Source organism: Vanacampus margaritifer, chromosome 11 (genome assembly GCF_051991255.1).
Source record: "Vanacampus margaritifer isolate UIUO_Vmar chromosome 11, RoL_Vmar_1.0, whole genome shotgun sequence".
Taxonomy (NCBI): Eukaryota; Metazoa; Chordata; class Actinopteri; order Syngnathiformes; family Syngnathidae; genus Vanacampus; species Vanacampus margaritifer.
In genome coordinates, this window is record NC_135442.1 from 7,425,261 (window position 1) to 7,447,103 (window position 21,843).

Consider the following 21,843-nt stretch of genomic DNA (forward strand, 5'->3'; position numbering starts at 1 on the left):
ATGTACAATAAAACATTTTTTTTTTGACGTTTATAACCGCCAATGGCAGTGAATGAGTTCAAATGTATTGTTTTGAATAAATTTCTCATTAATTATAAAAGCACATTATAATTATTCAACACATTTAAATGTATTTTATTAATTTGGTATTTATTTATAATGTATTTCTTGTGTGGCACCCCCTGTAAAATTGCATCTCAAGGGTCTTAGCCAATGTAAAAAAAAAAACTAAAACATTTTCAACAATTGGGAGTTAAATTAACTATAGATAAAATTAGGAAAGAGAGTGACATTTTACTTACCGTATTTAAGTTTTAGTTTTTTATTCTCCATTTTAAAAAACAAATGAAGCCCTTAATCAAAAATAGTTTGCCCACCACTAATTCAAACTAATTAGTGTTTAGGGCAGTGTGTCCCAAGACTTTTGTCCACACAATGTGCAATGTATGTATTAAATAAAAAAAATAAAATAAAAAAATAAAATAAAAACTTTATTCACTCAGTCACACAAAATGTGTAACTAATTGTTTTCCTTTTATTATTATTATTATTATTATTATGATTAGATTTAGAAGTTGAAATAGTTGTACATTCACTGCCATTGACGGCTATAAACGTCAAAAATTAATTTGAACTATTTCTATTCGTTTAACCTTTTTTTTCCCACTTTTGTTAACAAGAGTATGAAAACCAAAAATTTTTTTTTTTTTAGAACATTTAGAACAGGCCCGCCGCGTCATTTTATGTGGCCCTCCAAAGCAAATCACGTTGGTCTACTTCATCTTTCTATCTTAAAATCTGTACTCAAAGTGCAAATTGAGACACTGAGAACTAGAGTAGGCTACGGCACTTTGGACATTTTTAAGCTAAATGCAGAATTGAATCTAAATTAAATAATTAATCAATTAGTATTTAAATCAAGGTTTATTTCAAATGCTGAAAAACATTAACATTATACAGACTGACTGTTGTGTGTGTGTGAGGAAGATGTTCCCACTGGACAATTCCCTGCGTGAAATCGCAGATATCAAACACAATAGAAACATAGACAGGTAAGCGAGAGAGGTGGCGGGTGGGGGGGGGGGGTTGTTAACTCGGAGCTCGACGTTTATCCGGTACCTCCATAGCTATGCTAAAATCCACCATGGCCACGCTGGTGTTCCTGTGCCAGCACACGTGCGCCATGGTGTTACCGCGGTGAGGGGCGGCGGCCCTCTCCGGGGAGGCGCGCGACGTCGCGGTGTCGTCTTCGGACTCCAACTCCGATGAGAACTCCTCGGGGCACTCTGGGAAAGTCATGGGGATGTTACTGCGAGACATTTGAGCGTCACGAGGGGACGATTTGGAAAGAGAAGGAAGCTGGAATAGATCATTTGTGGTTATTGACAAATGACTCATTGATTTTCTTCTTCGTGGTCATCATGTGATTGTAAGAAGGCTTAAAGCTGTCACAATGATTGGAAATATTGACACAAACTCATTGCTGAGAAACATATTGTTTTACTACAGAGTTATGTACAGACGCATGGTTGGTTTCAGGTAAGCATCTTTCTTTTCTTTGCATTTTTACCTTTTTAAAGGGAAAGTCACCCCCCCCCCCCCAATTTTTTTCTTAACAATTACATGTTCTATGCAGCCCTACTAGTCTAAATATGGTATGATTAGCATTGTGTTAGGGGAATACGAGTTAGGTAGCAAAATCCAGCAGTTTTTAATCAATATCAGAAGGCGGCCATTTTGCCACTTGCTTCGACTGAAGATGACATCACAGTTGCTCAGGGCTCAAGCAACGGCAAATCACAGCTCACCAGTTTGCTGAAGCTAAGCTGTGATTGGTTACCTGAGCAAATGTGACGTCATCTTCAGTCGACAGCAAGTCGCAAAATGGCCGCCCCCTCTGAGATGGATTAAAACGGCTGGAATTTGCTTCATAACTCATATCCCACAAGTGAAATATTAATCAGGATGTCATGTTTAGACTAGTGAGGTCACATCTAACATATTATTGTCAGGAAATGTTTAAGATCAACCTCCTTTAATGCTAACGGTGTGTGTTCACTTACTGCTGTCAGTCAGCGTGCAGCTCATCAGGTCAGACGAAGGCCCGTTGTTGTTTTTCGCCATTTCGACTGCCATCTCGATGTCCTCCATCCACTTCTCCATCTCGGACAAAGAACTGAAGGAAGGAACGCAAAAAAAAAAAAATAATTAAAGTATGAATAACAGCAATGGGGGAATGTTTACGTGCTGCCAGGGGGACGTTCTCCACTTCTGATCTCACCTGGCTGCTACCACGACAGACTGCCGCTGGCTGACCAAAGTGAAGGCGTGAGGAACACCCCACTCATCTTCACTCTCTCTGATCTGGAAGGAGACGCAGACATCAGAGCCAGGGTGGCGGCAAGTAGGGCAGCGAGCACCAAAAACAGACGAGAAAAGGAGAGATTGCGCGAGGGAGGATTAAACATGATGTGTTTTATCCTCAAAGCACGAGTGTGTTTGTTTTCAACGTGTATTTTTTGTTTTTCGCTATTGTGGTGATTGATGGCAGACCGCTGATGATCCACTTCGGATCCGATTAGGAGGGACTCACTGTCATGCCATGGAGCGGCAGCTGTCCGTGAACTTTGAACTGATTGGTTGTCGTCATCCCTCGACTGCTGTACAATATGACGTCGTTGAACTATGAGCGCAGAAATGGGAGAAAATGTGAACAATGAAGCGAATTTCAAAACGTGTTCATCAATAAAATGTTCAAAATGATCATTAAGATTTACACACGTGTAGTAGAATACATATGGTCTTACTGTAAATTAAGGGCGCCCTTTGGTTTGTATATAAAGTTTCTTTAAACTTCTATTATTGTGGCTGTCAAGATCTGCTAAATAGTGAGCCTGTGTGTTCTCCTACTTTTTTTTCTCTCACTGGTTTGGCCACAAGTATTAATCATTTTCAAAATCAGCATAAGGTTCTTATTTAACAGCTACATTTGACAATAGCTCATGAATTGGTCTTTCTTAACTTTCAAAGAATCTGGCAAATAGTGAGCTCACGCTTCATATCCAAATGCTTGTTTGGCATTTGAATATATTTAAAGGGACAGTGTGTATTATTTAGCACCATCTAGTGCAGGAATGTGATTTGACCAAAGTGAAATTATCTTAAAATTTAGCCGGGGGTCTGGGGGCCGCTGGCACCCAGCTAGGTCCAGGGTCCGTGTTTTTAAGTACTTTCAATGCACTCACATGACAAAGAAATAGACAAAACAACAGCATACATTTTCAATGTATATTGAACTATCCCATATAAAATGGCAGTTTTAGTCAACTCAAAATCAGTCACATTCAAAAACATTGGACTGCCTTTGCTTTTAAAAACTATCACTGAGAATATCATCATATCTAACTAATGTGATTACTAAGTTAACACATAAATAATGTTGAAGAGTTCAAATTTCATGAACAAATAATTGTATCATGACCAAATGAAAAGTAACTCATATTAGAGCATACCACAAATGTCTTTGTTATAGCAGAAGATGTTATCTGTCGGAGTCATGTGCATACACAATGAACTACTACTAAAAAAAAAAAAATCGGATTTTTTTGGGGGGGGGGGGGGAGGATAAAAAAAAGCGGAATTCCGCGAATTAACGGAAAAATCACATCCCTGTCTAGTGGTAGAAAAAAAAATGGTAGAATTTTGGTGGTAGCCTTGCAAAGTGTGGTCTCTAAAGCACCGTAGTGCGCCTGCTTCAAAATCACTGCATTCTATTAGTTCACCACGAGATGGCACTAAATAATACACACTATCCCTTTAATGATGTCATTTTATTTTATTTTTAATATATCTATTAGGACACTCTTATTCTAAAATCCAAAATAGTAACTTCCATATGTAGTGTATCTAAGAACACTTTTTCAAACCTTGAAAAAACATTTAAGATTTTAAAGCACTTGTGGGAACATTGAACTATTGTAGCGTTCCAAATTGTATTTATTTTTTTTTTTTTTACAAAAACAACAACAAACACACCAAATGAAAACTGATCCAAAAAGGTGAGGTGTTACCAAGAAAAACATTCGTTGCTGTAGGCCTTTTCCAGACAGCTTGCTAAGGCAGCCAAACCTGATGAACTCCTAAGAAAAAACAAAAAAGCAACAATGTTAATCAAAACGGAAAAAAAATAAATAAATAAAATGGATTACTAGATGAATTCAGCCTTACCCGCCCAGGAACAACAAGATTGTCCACGCCAGTCAGATCCTTCTTCAGCTCCAACAGCTTCTGGAAGTTCTCCATTTTCACGAGGCTGCCCTGGAGCTGCTCCACCACTTGAGACACATCTGCCAGAGCAGCTGCACACCAACCAGGGCGAGCGACAGTCATTCAAACGGATATTTTAACATGACTAACATATACAAACATACAAAAAGAAACACATCTATACTTTTATCTCTAGAGTGGAGCATCCAGTAGTTAACTGTCTTTGAGTTTGAATAAAAACGCAAACAAATCACTAAATTTAGGCCCCAAATAACTCAGACACGTTTAAATAATTTAAAGCAAGTAAGGTCTTGGATCTATTGGCTAAAGTTGTTAATAGTCCAAACTAAAAACGTAAACAATACTAAAGTGATATATAAAATAAAGTCAATCATTCTGTTTAAATAGAATAAATTGCCAAAGGACGCTGGTAATGTTGCCAATATTGAACTACAAACTGTGCATATTTTTCATAGTTTATTTTTGTTATTATATACAGATGATCTTGTGTTTCGGCCAAAGCCCTGTCTAATATAAAAGTATTGCTTTGGCGCCATCTTCTGGCCGCTCTGTGTCAAAGAACTGCCTTTGAAGGAATAGGGTTAATTTATAGCACCTTAACAGTGTTCCTACTGCCATCAACATTACATTCTGTATAACTGTCAAATAGTTGTTTACAAAGTAAAAATAATAATAAAAAAAAAAAATCCCATTGAATTGAACAAACCTGTCTTGCCTGTATTGCAAGTCCAAACTTGTACGAAGCATTTTACCTCTGCAGTCCCTGAAGTCCACATGTGTCGCCGGGTAATGTTTGCACAGACGCTCCAGGATGTGCTTGTAGTGCACGAGGCGATGCAGAGGACGCAGGATGAAGACGTTGAGGGGCACGTAGCACACCTTCTGCAGCTCAAATTCCCGGCAGAGGCCTTCGAACCTGCGGGACGCCCTGCACGCCTTCTCCAGCTCCGTCAGGATGTCGCTCTGTTTATGCAGGTTGGCCGTCAGCGGCTGTGGATGGAGTTGCGTGTTAATGAGGCGGTAGTCGTCCGCATGGAGATGACACCGTTGTATTAATCGAACCTTTAAGCCTTGTAAATTTTTCAGCATGACATCTCCAATGCGCTGGTAGTCTCCTTTAATGTGAGCATTGGAACGCCCTTCCCTGGAAGAGATAAACATCATTTTGAATTAGTCAATGACAGCATTCCTTCAAAATCCTTCGAGGGTAAATGAACAAAAAGTCAAGCGCTGGATGATGATTGGCCACAAGGTGTCGCCTTTGAGCACAAGATTTAAGACAGTGTACATAAATCACTGTATTTTAAGTCCTATTTAACATTGTCAGTACCAGATTAGTATTGTTTTCCATAACTTAATATTTATTGCTTTTCTGACTTAAATAATATTTTATTTTGATTGTTTTTTGTTTGTTTTTTTTTTGGGGGGGGGGGGGATGAAATTCTGGGTTAGAAGGTATTTAGTAACTTCAGTCAACAGGTTACTTTGTGTATGCACACACGCACGCACATACAAAAAAATAAATAAAATAAAAAATAAAATAAAAAATAAAAAAAAGAAGAAAAAAAAGAGAACAATGATGATGACATGTCAAATGGGTAAAATTACCGAATGAACAATACTGAGCTCTCCAGAAAAAAAAAAAAAAAGTTGCTTTGTGTATGCTTTGTGTTACTTTGTACGTGTGACACATCCTGTCAGCAGATTAACTTAAAATGTCAATCGGAGTTTGCAAGGTAAAAAATAATAAGCCAATGTGAGATTAAAAAAATAACTAAATAACTGCCATTCTGACATCTTAACACATGGCCGTGAGTCAGTATCATGTGTTTTAGGGGAAAGCACAACATCATTAAAAGAGCTCAGACAGCCGAAACCCGACTGCGAGGAAATGTCTGCCTTATGCAGCATGACTGTTTCCATGGAGATAGCAGCTCCTGCTGTCATGAAGGCAACAATCTTAACGAAAAGCGAAAACATTGTTGCATGTGTTTTTTTTTTTGTTGTTTTTTTTTTTCATGTCAGGGTGTGTGAGTCTCACCACAAAGCCAGCCTTTGCTCCACCTCCCTGAGAAAACCCGTGTGAAACTTGTGCAGCGGCTCAAGCGTGGAGAAAACGGCCTTCTTGAGGGAGTCCGGAGTGTCCTCATCCTGTCCTACGGCATCCTGGAAAGACTGAAAAGACCCCGACAAAAAGAAGAAAATTAAACTGCCAATCTTTTCTACTGTCGGTTCAAAATGTCAGAATTCAGAAAAGGAAAACGAAAGGAGCAAGTGTAAGATGTTCAGTGGCATACCAATTAATCCTAAATTATGAATACCCCGGTCAAATTTTCAATTGAAGTGAATAATTATTTGTTCAACATGTACCTTCCGGCTGGAAATTCAAGTGGCAAGACTGAAAGATGACGTGTTAGAGATATTAATAAAAAAAATATTGCCCAGTGTCATACGGAAAATGATTCACATCCTCAAGTTTGAGGAAGCGCAAACTGATCATTTATGAAGCCTAATCTAGAACATTCTAATCAATTATACATTTAGAACATTGCACATGTTCGTACTGAGAAACAGCATGAATAATTCTGGATTTTCTTTTCGGAAATATGCAGTTAAAAATTCAGTTCAACATTTGATTATATGTCTTTTCATTGTATGATCTTAAAATTAATAACTATAAGCACAGTGGGACGAGTTAGTGTCTGCTTCACAGTTCTGAATGTTAGGTTTAGTGAAGACGCTTGTTTATATTAATTCATTCACTGCCATTGACGGCTAAAAATGTCCAAAATTCATTTGAACTATTTCTATTAGTTTAACATTTTTTTCCCCACTTTTGTTAACAAGAGTATGAAAACCTAGATTTTTTTTTTGTACATTTAGAACAGATATAAAATTTGTTATTAATCGCGAGTTAACTAGTGAAGTCACGCGATAAATTCCAATTTTAAAAATGTAATCGCCTGACGAGATGATTATAAAAAATTAGGGGTGTCAGGCGATAACATTTTTTAATCGTAATTAATCGCATGACTTCAATAGTTAACTCACAATTAATCACAAATTTCATATCTGTTCTAAATGTACAATATTTTTTTTTATAGGTTTTCATACTCTTGTTAACAAAAGTAGAAAAAGATGTTAAACTAAATAGTTGAAATGATTTTTTTGACGTTTATAACCGTGAATGGCAGTGAATGAGTTAAGGGTGTACCCCGCCAATCAGCTAAAGCGAACTGGGATTGGCAGTCGCTATAGAAAATAAATAGATGGATATTAATCATTTTGAGTTGACTGTAAATTGATTCTGTGTTCTAGCTTGTGGCAAGTCCTTTAACGTCTATACAAATCATTAAAATAAATAATCAATAACTCATTCTTAAAACATGTCATTTAGTTGGACAAGAGCTCATGCAGCAGAGTGTAATTCAAATTTCCTTTTGGGGGATTATAATCAGTTTAATAAATTTAAGAGAAGAGCTTTATTTAAAACCGGGAAAAAGGACTCAAGTCTTTTTTTTTTGGGGGGGGGGGGGCACCAGCAGTTCAGATGACTTCACCAGCTACGTACGACTGGAGGGATTTAGAGAGATGGAGCGCATGGCTGAAAAAAGATGGGACACAAGCCAACCCAAATATTTATGAGATAGGAGAGACTTTTGCTGAAGATAGCTAGGTGATAAAAGCGTCAAGGAAGAGAGAAGTATACACGTTGAAACCCACTTTGAAATATACACGGGACACAACATTAGGAACACCTGCACCAAACGAAGAGGTTTTTCCAGTATTTGTAATGTAATTAAGTCTTAATATTACAGACTGTTACGCTTTTATAAATATATAAATATATTTTATAAAAACACAACAGTCATGATATAATTTTACAGAATATAAAGAAATTAATTAAAACCATTTTTTGCTCCAATTCATCCAAAAACGGATGTCTGTATCATATGTCTCATATCATATCAAACTCAGCTCCTCAAGTAAAGCTTTTTTCCAAAGCTTGTTAGTTTTGTTGTATTATCTAAGTGTTTGTTTTCAAATATTTCTTACTTAAGGTTATAACACCGCAACACCCAATGCTATATGATCGCATGTCTATGGTGTTAGCGTTAGGCTAACTGACTTTATGTGTTATTTTAAACGCATAACACGTAATCCGATCTTTATAAACTTTGATGGGGAGTGGCCTCTTTTTTTGAATTGTTCACTATCTACCAAACTACTGCTTAGTGTGAAGTGAGTTGAGTTTACTGCTCTTGTACGTCACATTTTTGCTCACAAGTCAAAGGGAAAAAAAAAGGGACGACGCCTCGTACCTTGAGAAACCCACAAGTCGGGTCACGTATATCTCAAAGTGTCTGCATCTGTACTTTGAGTCCTCACTTCGCCGAAATAAATAAATATATATATTTTTTGCATTAGACGCATGATTGACTGCAAACTAAAGCAACAATAATAAATCACAAGTAACTTTTAATCCAGCATTTGTATTGGATGTCCTTAGATGCCCTGCAGTCGCACCTCCATTTCTAACCATTGTGAGCACTTCTACTGAATTTCCTGAGAGTTCCGACTAAATCAATGTTTTTCATGCTTCAACTGATGTGTGAAATCTACATAAAGTCAAAGATAGGCAAGCGGGGCTTGCGCAAATCTCTTTAAATAACAGTGACGCATCAGTGGCCTTGAGCGAGTTAGATTACTTCCGAGTGTGCGGTGTGGAGAATGGCTACAAAAATGTAATCTTTCAAAAATCTGCCCGTGTCACCGCCTGCCTCAATGTCCTGGCGGCTTCTCTGCAATAGAGCAGCTTAACCCGGTTAATCGATGCGTTCTCCCCCAGAGGACAGCGAGGGGAGAAAACAAACAGTAAAGCGACACGTCGGGCAGCGGCGCCCCGGGATCGTCTTACCACGGTCACCACCTCCAGGTCTTTGACGTACGTTCTCTCTGTGGTCAGCAGCTCCTTGGCGATGAAGTAGGCCCTGTCTGTGGGGAACCTCTGCCAAGGAGTCAGAGGTAAAAGGATGGTTAGCGAAGAACAAGTGAACTATTTTAGTATTTTATAGTCCTAGAAATGCATAGTTGTAGACAATGTATCATGCTACACAAGACATTCTGCAATTTTAATGTAGGAGTAATCCAGAGACAATTGAATTCAACATTTTTGTTCTGTATAACAATTAGTCAATCTTTTACTTTGTTAGCCGCCACTCGAGTGAAGGGCAAAAAAAAAAAATAGAGCAATTAAGGTTCTATATGCCCTCGCATGTGGGCAAGGAGAGCCACAGATGCACTTTTAGCAGTTATTTATATTTATATTTATATAATATATATATATATAATATATATATATATATATATATATATATATATATATTTATTTATTTATATAAACTCCAGCTAGGTTTATTGCCACTCTTTAGGCCACGCCCTCTTATGGCATGCATTCGGCTTACTACTACTACTGTACATAGTTACACTAATTACACTTTCTATATTAGATTTATATAATTTATTGTGTGTGACTTTACACCATCTGGTCGGCTGGATCGGACGACATTTGGCATTTCATGCAAAATTGTGATTGGCTGTAATGCAGAGGTGGGCAAAAAAAGCCTAATGTGAACTATCAAAAATAAAATAATTGAAAAATGGAAGAAAAAAAAATCTTCTCATTTAAGAGGAAAGCATCTTTAAATAAACTTAAATTTTAAATATTTCTAAAATTTTAAGTTTCCAGGAAGAAAAATTCCAGAAATTAGGGTTGGGCAAGTACCAGAGAACTAGAATCCTAAAAAAATAGAAATTTACCATTAATTTCATGCAATTTTAAGGAAAATGCTTTTATACCAGATTAACTCATTCACTGCCATTGACGGCTATAGATGTCAAAAATTCATTTTAACTATTTATTAATTTCACATTTTTTCCCCACTTTTGTTAACAGTATGAGTATGAAAAACTAGGAAAAAAAATTTGTTGTACATTTAGAACATATATAAAATTTGTGATTAATCGTGAGTTAACTAGTGAAGTCATGTCATTAATTACAATTAAAAAATTAATCGCCTGATGCCCCTAATAAATAAAATAAGAAAAGATTATTCAAAATTAGGGGTGTCAGATAATTCATTTTTTTAATTGTAATTAATCGCATGACTTCAATAGTTAACTCATTTTTATGACATTTTATGTCTGTTCTAAATGTACAATAAAAAAATCTAGGTTTTCATACTCTTGTTAGCAAAAGTGGGGGAAAAAATGAAATCGTGAAACTAATAGAAATAGTTCAAATGAATTTTCGACGTCTATAGCCGTCAATGGCAGTGAATGAGTTATCGCAGCGCTGCCTCCTTATCTGTTGGTCTAACCATATGTCGCATACTGTAGTAATTATCAATCTGGCATGTGCAGTCTTAACAATTTTTTGGGGGACTTTCAAGCACAAACCTTCCGGCGCACCTCGTCTTCATCATCCGTACGAATACTACAGGCATCGTTGAGGAGTGGGCTGGTGAGAGGCGAAGGCTGCCGGACGTCGGGACTGTGACTGCCCACCTCCAGGGCGCTCTGGCCGTTAAGCAGACCGTGTGAGTGGCCGGAAGACAGGTACGGACTGTTTGTCAGCGCTCCTATTAACGAGAGAGAAAATTGTGAAAACTCAGCAATGGAAAGACGGCGCCTAAAGGATTTGTTGTGGCTGTCTTGTGTTCACTCGCTTAATTAAATTGTATGAGCTGTAACCCAATATGGCTCATCGAAAAAGAGCAAGTGACAGTTATTGACGGAATCTATTTGAGGGAGCTTGGGAGTTTCCCCGGCTAAAAAGATAGCTGAGGCATCTGTCTTCTAGAAGTCTAACCTCAGCAGTGACTCACTCTGTAGTCCAGACAGCATCGGCAGGCTGTGCAACAAAAACATACTGCGGGAAGACTACACTCATGGGACACAACATTAGGTACGCCTGCACAAGCTAATGTATTAAAAATTGTGCACGACTATAATAATATAGAATTTCTAAACAATGTCATTTAAAATGATCATTTCTATCGTTTAAAATGCAGCATTTTGATACATTTCCTGTACTGGATCAGAACATCACAACAGCGAGCACAAAGACGAACATTGATTGGAGGTTTACTGTAAACACAGCGGTGGGAAAAAGTGGAAACCACAAACCAAAGATTATAGCAACTGAGTGTTACAGACGGCTTACAACACAACAGGGGAGATGAAAGGAGACGTTTTAACGCAAAAAGACAATTAGCGATCTGACTTCATAAAAGCCAATTTTATTGACTTTCTTATGAACATGCGAGATTCATGCAAAAGACCAGCAGCACATAAACACAACAGTGAAAGTTGGGGAGGGAGTGCAGGAAAATAAAGGAGTGCAATAATGAAACATTTTGAACAACTTACAAACTCATTCACATTAACAAAATGTGTTAAAAATGACCAGATGTTCAAAATATAGTACACAAAAGAGAGCAGCGAAGCAAGTCCTCACAAGCGGCAAACCGCTCAAATCCTCTCCCGGTTACAGCTTGAGTGTGGAAAAAAAAAAGAAGAAGATACACAACAGTTTCATGCAAACAGACAATGCATAGAAAGGTGAAAGAAAAAAAAAGGAAAAGAAAAGGAAACAGGTGACATAACACAAAGTCAACATGCAGACAGGAGCGTCCTTGAAGCAGAAAGATACAAAAGATGGAAACAAAGTGCATCGTGTACAACGGAGCTACTTAGTGTACACCTTGAGATGTTTTGGTGAATACGCTATATTCAAGTGCAAACAGTGAGGGGAAGTTTAAACTACTACTTCAGTCAGATCAGGCCACCATTGGTATCTCATCAATACAGTATACACGTGAAGTATATAATTAAGTACATTTGCTCACTCTAATGAGATCCCAAACAAGAGCTGACCACAAAAATGATTGTCGCCATTTATGTATCTTTCTTTGTAAATACATAGAATGTTAGTGGAATAGTGTCCGCTAACTTAATGAAGCTCTTTAAATTGCAGGGCGTATAAAAAAAAAAAAAAAAAAAAAGGGCCCAACTTTCATCTTGTGCCTCGTCAGACCACGATTGCCTCGTCAGACCACGATTAAACATCAACATGTAAGAAAGCATACGATATGTTTTTTAGATTGCACACATAAACAATCAACATATTTGCTCCAAAGAAGGGGCAAAACTGGGACACCAATCACCGCTACTGTCTGTTTTCTTCATTAACAAAGTAAATCATTGTGATATTAACGGTCTTGCAAGGTTTTAATTAACATTGCACAGTCTACCATCCCAACACAAAAATCACATTACACAGTTAGTGCCTAATGAGCACAAGGCTCACTTTAAAGATAGCCAAAAATACTGTATATCATTTTAGGGGTTTTCCTCCCGTATTTAAAGTCATAAGGCATATAGATAAGAGTTTGTGCCAAAAGTCTCTGGTGTACTCAATCACGCTAAATGTGAACATGGCACTTTTGATTTTCTATGACCATATTAAAAAAGCATCTCTTATATACTATGGAGGACCAAAAATGCCACACACACAAAAAAAACCTTAACTCTTTGACTGCCAGACGTTTTCAGAAAAGGGATGCCGTGGGTGCCAGCCGATTTAATTATTTTGACTGATCTTTCAAGGTCCACAGAATATTATGTGTTTGGACTATGGAAACACACATACTACCAAATGAAAGATTGGACTCTCATCTTTCATCAGAAAAAAAAGTTTGTTTCTACCTTATTCCGTTTTTCAGTAATCAATAATAGAAAATGGTTAGTTTCACCTCTGTTTTGAAACAAACGTCTTAACGTCTTTGGCACTCCTCCATCGGATTTTACTAAACGTTATTTAACGTTTTTGGCAGTCAAAGAGTTAATAAATAAAAGTACAAATAAAAACGCAAATAAAGTATAATTCAGTGATTAAATTTAAAAATATATATAAATGGAAATAAAAACAATAAACAACAAATAAAAGTAAAGTACAAATAAATACAAAAATAAAAACAAGATTAAAAAAACAAAAATAAACATAAAAATAATGTGGAAATAAATATAAAAATAAATATATATATATATTAGAATGAATAAATCAATAAAATAAAATCAATAAATAAAAATGCTCTGCTCTCATATTTATTTATATCATGCTGCAGACGATATCATGAAATGCATCATGAAATGTTATTAGAATGAGGGGGCGGTCCATTTTATAATTATATTTCTTATATCCGATTTTATTTAGACTTTTATTTATTTATTTTGACAATTTTGGTCCTCCATAATATACAGGCTGGGAAAGGGAAATATAAAAACAGTGGAACTGACAAAGACAAAAAAAAAAACCTCCAGGAGGTCGAAACTAACAGCAAGGTAAGAGAATTCTGTCTTTACTGAAAAAAAAACCTTCAGACCTTAAAAAAAGGGGGGGAAAAAAAGACGAACGCCATACCTCTACTCTTCTTTTAGACTAGCCTTTGATTATCTGAAAGCTATCGTCATCACTGAAAGTGTGGCATGTGTCATCATCCGCCTCCTCATCCAGCTGGAGGCTACCAAAGGAAAACTTGTTTCTCGGCATGGGCGAAGTGGCCTCAGCCAGATCCCCAGACACAATCTGTCTGTTGCCGCCCCCCCTGTTGACCTCCACCTCAGACTCACTGGACTCCGAAGCGCTCGTGTTACAGCCTTCACTCATCTGAACTGCCCCGACATCATGTGCGACCCCAGCCTGGCGTTTACGCCCTGGACCGGCCTTCGTTCTGCCGGGGGGTGAGAGGCCGTTGGCCAGCATGCGGCGCTCAAGAGCAGCCATTCGCTCAGCGTGACAGAGGACAGGTTGCGATTCTCGCCCGGGTGAGGAAGTGGGCGGATTTGGGTCGGCATGAGGGCGGTGTTTGGTTTTGTGGTGCTTCCGAGAGCGATGAGAGCGGCTTGGGGGGGCTTCGGTGCTTGCGTAGCCATTTTGCTCAGCGTGACTAAGGGATCCAGATGGACAGAAGGTGCCCATAACAGGACTGGTGTTGACAACTGGTGGACCGGTGAAATGATGGAGCATGACCGGGCTATTGATGTGTTTATCTCTACTGTGTGGCCTATGCATGGCGGGAACGTCCATCTCAGGAATCATAACTTGTGACACTTTAGAAGAGCGAGAATGCTCCCTGTACTGCATACTACCCCGAAACTGGTCCTGTTGGACATGCACAGGCCCATTTATGCCTCTCGAGTCGGACCCCTGCTGAAACGCAACCTGCCCCCGATAGCTCGGAATCCATACTGTGCCCCTGCCTACATTATAGTCCCTATCTTTCTCAGAGCAGGTAGAAAAGCAGCCGCCTTCAGCAGCCCGAGAAGTTGAACCTGTTGCCAGTTGTTCTAGGTGAGCCGGTCGATTGGAGCCTCTCGTCTCGTCATTCCTGGACGGCGGTCTGTCCTCCTGGCCGCTATTCTGATGAGCCGGGCTCTCCGGAGCTTCGGGTGTTTCTTGTGAACTCACCAGGGCCGACTCCTTCCAGTGGTGCTGCGAAGGAGCGTCAACTTGGTCCCCGAGAGCAGCACTCTGGAGTGGAGAGTTAGTTCAATTATTGATGGTAAAAGCTTGAACAGTGGACCCACTACATCTGGTCCATAAAATCATTCGCACCCTTACAAATTATTAAGAGATTATTTTATATATATTTTTACAGTATAACAGAAAATCTGAATTTAGAATAAGTAACTGTAGTTACTATGGAGGACCAAAACGGCCAAAATAAAAATAAAAATAAAATTGGATATAAAAATGTAATTCAAAAATTAAATACAAAAAAAATATATAAATGGAAATAAAAACAACAAAAAAACAATTAAATAAATAAATAATAATAATAATCTCTACACCCTGAGCCACAATTGCCACGTTTTTGAATATGTTTGTATTTTTTGTTACTTTTATTTATTCATGCCTTGACTGCATTTTCTGTTGTTTTTATATGCATTTATATACATTTTTTTAAAATTTATTTTGAATTACATTTTTATTTATTTATTTATTATTTTGGCAGTTTGGGTCCTCCATACATATGTGCAATAAAGTTTTGTTATTCATTGTTCCCATAGAGTAGAGAGAATACTTATTATTATTATAAGTTTGTAATTCAACATTAAGATAATTTCTATTAGCCTCTCTATGGTGTTTTGCATTATTTGTTAGCATCAAGCTAGCAGACGTTAGATGAAATCATGTAGTTTGGGGTTTACATCAACAATGCTTTGCCTATTAACTGTTACACGATTGTCTCCCAATTCTTGACATTGAGAGAGAGAGACTATAGGATAGGTTTTAAGAAGTGTGTGAATAAATTCAAGTATTTTAATAGGTTGAAATGAGTTTAAAACAAAAAAGGATGGGTAAAACTCACTTCTTTTGGCACATTTTGGTAACGTGGAGAAGGCAAAGGCGACAGGCGGCTGTTGTGCTGGACTCGACTGTGTTTCCTAGCAGACAGGATATCGAAGTTCAATGTTAGAGCAAAAGCAAACGCTCGCGCCCGGATCAAGCACGTCAAACACTTCTCACCTTTCAAACGGGAGCTTTTTAAACTCGGACTCTCTCACAAAGTCAATCACCTGCTTCTGCGTGCGGCCGCTGCGGAGACAAGCATGAGGCACTGAGCGAGGCCATTGCGAGGCGGGTAGAATTTACTGCCTTGACGCCATTTCGAGAGAAGAAGAAGAGCAGCCCGGTAATGTGAGCTATTTGTTACCTGAATCTGAAAGAGGAGCCTCGTGTGAACAGCATTGGTTTGGGCTTGGGTTTGGGTTCCTCAAAGAGCCGGAAGAAGGCGTGGTATTCCACACAGATCTTCCAGAAGACTTTACAACAATCTCTGCTGGCCATCAGAAACTCCAGAGTGTCTTGATATGAACTCTGGAGAACACACACACCAAACACTTTGCAAAATGTGGTCTTTAAACAATTTTCTTTCAACGCACAAACTTACATTCCCATCAGCCCTGAGCTTGATGAGAAAACGTTTCCTCTTGAAGCTCAATTTCCGTACTTTCGACCAGTTGAAAGAGTTTATCTTTGTGTGTCCCTACGGAGATAAATAAAAATCAAGTGAGCACAGGATTTGAAACGCCTCCGAATCTAGTCCGGCTCACCTGAAAGACCAAGACGCCCGTGTGTGCCACGGCAAGGCTTAAACGAGAGCCCTCGCGGTCTTTGGCCGGGTGAAGACGAATACCGTACATCTCCAGGCGGCGTGCCACTTCGAGCAACTGGAAGTCGGATTCGGCCGGTGTCTGACTTCTAACAAAACAAAAATCGCGTACAATTCATTCTGGCATTTTTTTTTGAACATTTTTTTAGGGAATCTGGGAAGATTATATAATCACTTTTCAAACAATTTAGCCTATAAATTTTGTTGTATGCTGTTTGTATCACTGTGTGTTAAATTAGCAAAAAAAAAAAAAAAATATATATATATATATATATAAAAAGGAGAGCAATGATGATGACATGTCAAATCGGTAAAATTACCGAATGAACAATACTGAGCTCTCCAGAAAAAATAAATAAATAAATTAGCAGTTGTTTAAGAGACAATTATCCCAACATCAATGCTATTTTCTGTTAGCATGTTGATAGCATTTTTACATGTAAGCATTAAAGTAGCAGACGAAAAATGACAATTTGGTTTACCATTTTGGTAGTCGAATAGACAATGTTGTATATTTTGTTTTATGTCAATTTTACAGTGAAGTTCAACTGAAAGTGACAAACATCTTGAAGCAAGCACGCTTTTCCGCTTATGTGTGTGCAGAACATGCATTTTTAATAGACTTCTTTAAAATCTTTAAAGTCAGTGGGAAGGGTTAAAATAAATACAACAAAAAAAAAGGTATGCATTGCAGATTCTCACCTCTCTTGGTTGGGTCTGGAACACATCCTTAAACGGTGGTTCACTATAATGCTAATATTTAGCTGACATATTGAACATGTAGAAAATGTTTTGGCAGCTCCACTAGACTTTATCCCAAAGGTACGTCGATTAATCTCTCGGTTGTTGCCATCTACAATTTCCTACTTTACTAGTCAACTATTGGCTCTCATGTTAGTGTCATGATGTTATACTGCTATTGTGTGAAGTATTTGTAAATAATGTCAGACCAATTAATTCAATTTCAGCATGTCCATTTATCACTACTAAGTACAATAGTCTGAAGGCGTGCAGATCAACTGTGTTTATGTACAATTTTGCGAAAAGTTGTCGAGAAAGGAATAAGCAATTTTTCTGAACTCTTATCAGCAAAGAAGCGTTCTTTCAGCATGCATTCCGTGATTAATGAACGGCTTATCTTCCCGTAGCACCACCGCTACGAGAACCGCGGCTTTAGTTATCAACTAGGAAGGCCTCCGGGGGGGGGGGGGGGGGGGGACGCAAGCGAGAGAAAGGAGTACATTAAAAAGGAGCTCCTTTTGAAGACCAGCAATTCACCTGCAGTGAGGCCATTAGTTTTGGACTTGAATTTAAACCCACTGAAAAAAAGGACCCTTGACTTCACAGACCAATCCAGAAAAGACCCTAAAAATGTGTAGCGTTCCTAACAACTGCTGTGAGTTATTTGGTGCGTGAACATAGACCAAATCCAAATCCAGGTGCGATCGATAGATATAAAATGCCTCACTAAAACTATAGAGAACATACAGTATCACCACATTTTTAAATAAAAAAAGAAATCTCGCTAGTATGTTGAAACTTGTAAATGTATCCGCGTTTAGACAGTGACCTTAAAAAGGCAAAAAGGGACAGCACAATACTTACATATTCATCGAGTGGAACTCCATAATCTTGTCAATCAAGGGCATTTGATCCGGGATATACTTATTATTAAGGAGGTGTGACCGGCACTGGCTCTCCTCAAAGTCGCCGATCTCAGCTGAAAAGTAAGAAATAACAAGCATAAGTGGGAAAAGCAGTGGAAGCAATGAAAAATATGCTGCAGCCCATAAATGTCATGTTTTCGAGAAAGCAACATGAACAGGATGCCACTCAGACGTTCTTCAGATTAGAGATCATAAGAGGCTGATATCCGCATTAAAATGGAAATAAGCTTATTGTGAGAAAATCATTTTCTTGAGTCAGAAAGCCGTGTCGACTCATGGAACCCTTCGGCACTCACACTGCATAATGTGGGAGACCATCAACGCAGCGCTGGTGTCATTGCATGTCAGACGGCCGCTGGAAAGATCCTGTTTGATCTGGAGGGCAAAAAGATACCTGGAAAAGAACATAGATAGTTCCGTTTTTGGACTGTTTTCAGGTGACATTTGCATCAGACAGCATGCAACGTCGAACAAAAACATTTATTGACGCAAGTTGGCTTCCAATTGCTTGAAGATTTTGAGACAGTATTGCACTGCTGCTTTCCTATGCCCTGTCTATGACCATTTTTACATTTTTCCACAAAAAAAAAAAAAGTCCAAACATAAGTAAATCTTTCAGAAATCTTTCAGACATTTGGTGTGTCCCAAAAAAAAAAAATATTGATAGAACTACTTGCAGGGTATTCAACGTTGAAGGTTCCTCTTTACATACAGCTCTCTCTCAATTCTTTAAATAGGCATATTTCAAAGGAGAGCCAATTTAATGAGGCGGCGATAATATTAATAATGTGGAAAGAAACCCACCGAGTCAGCTCCTCCAGCAGCTGGGCATGGTCTGGAGGAAAATATTTCACAGCAAACCTCAACGTTGTGTGCTTCGGTCCTGTTAGGAACATATGAGGTATCAAAATAGAAATTGCCAGAACCTTGTCAGATTTGCACCTTAATGAAAACCTCCATGTTGGAACACGAAAAAAAAGAAAAAAAGAAATACTAACGTTTCAGCTGCTTGATAATAGGCTTGATAGGATCCAACCAAACCTACGGAGAAGATAACATCACCATGTAATTGGTCTTGTAGAGAGCGAATTCCCGGCTTGATAAGACGTTCCAATTATCCAGTTCACTTTATTTGTCCTTCTCGCTCACCGTCATCTTTTGATGGCTCTGAAACTCCAGGCCGAAGTAATCGCCCTCGATGAGATTCATGTGGGTGCACACCAGGTCGAATAGCACCTTGCCGGAAGCTTTGACCTGTGGACAGAGCAGAAAAAAAAACACATTATGGACAATGGCATGTTGATATTTTAGACTGCTATTTAAATAACCATTGTTGTTTTGTTGGTAACAATTGCACGGTAGCATTCACAGAAGCTACTTTTTGCTAGGGACTAAATTTAACAATTAAATATGTACCTGCTATATCCTAAGCTCACTTTAACTGTACTGGGGAATTGTGCGGAGGGTATGGATTATTTAAACCACGCAAATGTGAACATAAATTGTAAATCGTCCTGGTCCATGCAATAACAAATCCATGCTATTTATCAACAACAGCTAACACTAGCTAGCAACATGTTCTTGGCTGTGCCGGTTATTTTCTCAACAAAACCTAAATACTGTAGTCTATTTAAATATATTAATTTTAAATATATATATATAGGTCTTAAAGAGAGTATTAAAAATAACCCTGCTGTCATTGAACTTCTTTTTAGGAGACTGTATCAATTGGTAGTTTAGCTACCTTTGCCATTTTGTAGTAGCTTAGCTAGCTACAATTCTCTGGTGAGTTGCCTTCAAGTCAGGTTTATTTATATAGTAGCCCTGAATCACAAAAGAGTCTGAAAGGGCTTCACAAGCCCACAATTTACAAAAAATCAACAACATCCTTCCGTGTAGTTAAGCCAAATTTATAGCATGATACCTTATCTTGTATCTCAGCCAACTTGATGTTCCAAGTTGATGTTCCAACACTGTTACTAGACTTTTAAGTGCCCCGCTGTAAACCCACAATACAAAAGGAACACCCAGAAACAAAAGGAGAATTCCACTTTGGGGACAAGTCAAACCCCTGGAGGTTAATGACACCAAGCAGCGAACAAGTCCAAACTCCTCCATAACTCCACCCCATTCACAAAAGCGCCACTACAAAGACACCTTCCCTGCCTATTGCTAAACAAGTGACCTGCAGTTTTATTACAAAACTTTCTGCGTGGTTGTTTCCATTGTGATGACGCTCAAACAAAGCAAATATGGACGGTAACACTTCTATGGCAGTGAGGTCAACGCACCTCTTGGGGGACATTTTGGATTGCCGTACACTGGCTGCTAACTCGTGACCGGTTTGCACAAGCACAGAATGAGTGAAGATCCAGCACCCCCCCACCCCCAGCACCCCCCCCCCCCGACTCGGCTAATGATCTACTTTTGTGTGAGGGAATGCTTCCAGGAAGCATAGTCTCCTCTAATTTTACACCTTAAGACAGACAGTTGCTAAAAAAAGCAAATCCCTTCTAACGGCTCAACGAAGTCTGATGTCTCGAGGGGATTTTTGCTCTGTTCATTTTAATGCCTCATCAATTAAAACATGAGCTCAATCAGCTTAGTGTAAAAAAGCTACACTTCCACACCCAAATCTGTAATCTTCCCCTAACAAGCCTCTCCATACCCTGCCAATAACACGGTGTACAAACATTGGGGTGGGGGGGGGGGCTCATGCTGCATGGGAAACTGATGATTGTGTGGAATTGATTGCGGATTAATCATGTCTTGAAGAAACAGACAAAATGGAAGCGCACTACTTGGCTGCATGGACTTTGTTGAGTCATTCTCAACTAGTTTGTGACCTGAAGAACAAGACGTACATCATGCGGAGTTCCAAAGAATTGTGAAACATTAATCTGCTAAATTTGAAACTGGCATATAAAAAACGTTCAAAGTCTTTCCTTCTGCTTTTTTCATTTGATACAAACCATTTGCTTTTACAGAGAACCACCATCTACGTATACAGGGTTCACTATTTACAACTCCACCCATTGTTCCCCCCCGTCGGAAAATGGATGGATGGATTGGAACTTATCCTCGTAAATGTGCTCTTTCTCCCCAAGAAGTCGAAGGATGGCGCCAACGGCCTCAATAAATAGGAAAGCAATGAATGGCGTCAAGGACGTAATGTTGAAGTGAAAGTTACAGAAAGTCTTTGCTGCTTTTTTTTTTTTTTAATCAAAATCACATCATATGCAAATCATTTTAAAGGCTGACGTTGGAAGAAGAGTTTCAAATGACAGTGGGATCATAGTTTGGGGTATATTTACAGTCAATACTATTAATACAGGCAATTTGAATTTTGGGGGTTGTCAATTAATCACATATTTTTGGGCAATTTGTGGCAAGGCTTAGCGCAGATTAACAATACGGGTGTTCACTCGCTACTTTGCGGTTTCGGGGATTTACATTTGGGACCATATGTGATATTTCTAACTCAATTTCTGGTCAAGGTAAGCTATTTTAAGATTACAAATAAAAACATGAACGTAGTAGTTAAGCCGACATTTCGTCATCAACGTTATCATGCGCTGCCGGGGTGCGGCATCCGCTCCACTTTGTCAGCAATTCTGAACAGCGACAGGCTCGCCCTAATGTTGCCCTAC

The 21,843-nt window shown here is 38.6% G+C and overlaps 1 protein-coding gene across 3 annotated transcripts in view; it reads right to left on the bottom strand.

Annotated features, from left to right (window-relative positions):
• LOC144060264 (FERM, ARHGEF and pleckstrin domain-containing protein 1-like) overlaps nt 1-21,843 on the bottom strand; it is a 53,880-nt gene that overhangs the window by 3,156 nt on the left and 28,881 nt on the right. Inside the window, exons 3-24 of one of the 3 annotated variants that reach the window (XM_077579623.1) lie at nt 19,343-19,447; nt 19,192-19,234; nt 18,998-19,076; nt 18,490-18,587; nt 18,132-18,246; nt 16,468-16,615; nt 16,305-16,400; nt 16,068-16,231; nt 15,881-15,949; nt 15,723-15,798; nt 14,683-14,881; nt 10,759-10,928; nt 9,206-9,295; nt 6,329-6,462; nt 5,350-5,431; nt 5,040-5,277; nt 4,228-4,358; nt 4,071-4,139; nt 2,594-2,683; nt 2,282-2,364; nt 2,064-2,176; nt 1,120-1,286 (exon numbers count right to left, since the gene is read on the bottom strand). In XM_077579623.1, the coding sequence (XP_077435749.1) occupies nt 1,120-1,286; nt 2,064-2,176; nt 2,282-2,364; nt 2,594-2,683; nt 4,071-4,139; nt 4,228-4,358; nt 5,040-5,277; nt 5,350-5,431; nt 6,329-6,462; nt 9,206-9,295; nt 10,759-10,928; nt 14,683-14,881; nt 15,723-15,798; nt 15,881-15,949; nt 16,068-16,231; nt 16,305-16,400; nt 16,468-16,615; nt 18,132-18,246; nt 18,490-18,587; nt 18,998-19,076; nt 19,192-19,234; nt 19,343-19,447 (2,559 nt within the window). Of the gene's footprint in view, nt 1-1,119; nt 1,287-2,063; nt 2,177-2,281; nt 2,365-2,593; nt 2,684-4,070; nt 4,140-4,227; nt 4,359-5,039; nt 5,278-5,349; nt 5,432-6,328; nt 6,463-9,205; nt 9,296-10,746; nt 10,929-14,682; nt 14,882-15,722; nt 15,799-15,880; nt 15,950-16,067; nt 16,232-16,304; nt 16,401-16,467; nt 16,616-18,131; nt 18,247-18,489; nt 18,588-18,997; nt 19,077-19,191; nt 19,235-19,342; nt 19,448-21,843 lie in introns of all 3 variants that reach the window. The other 2 variants (XM_077579622.1, XM_077579624.1) reach the window with 2 other exon arrangements.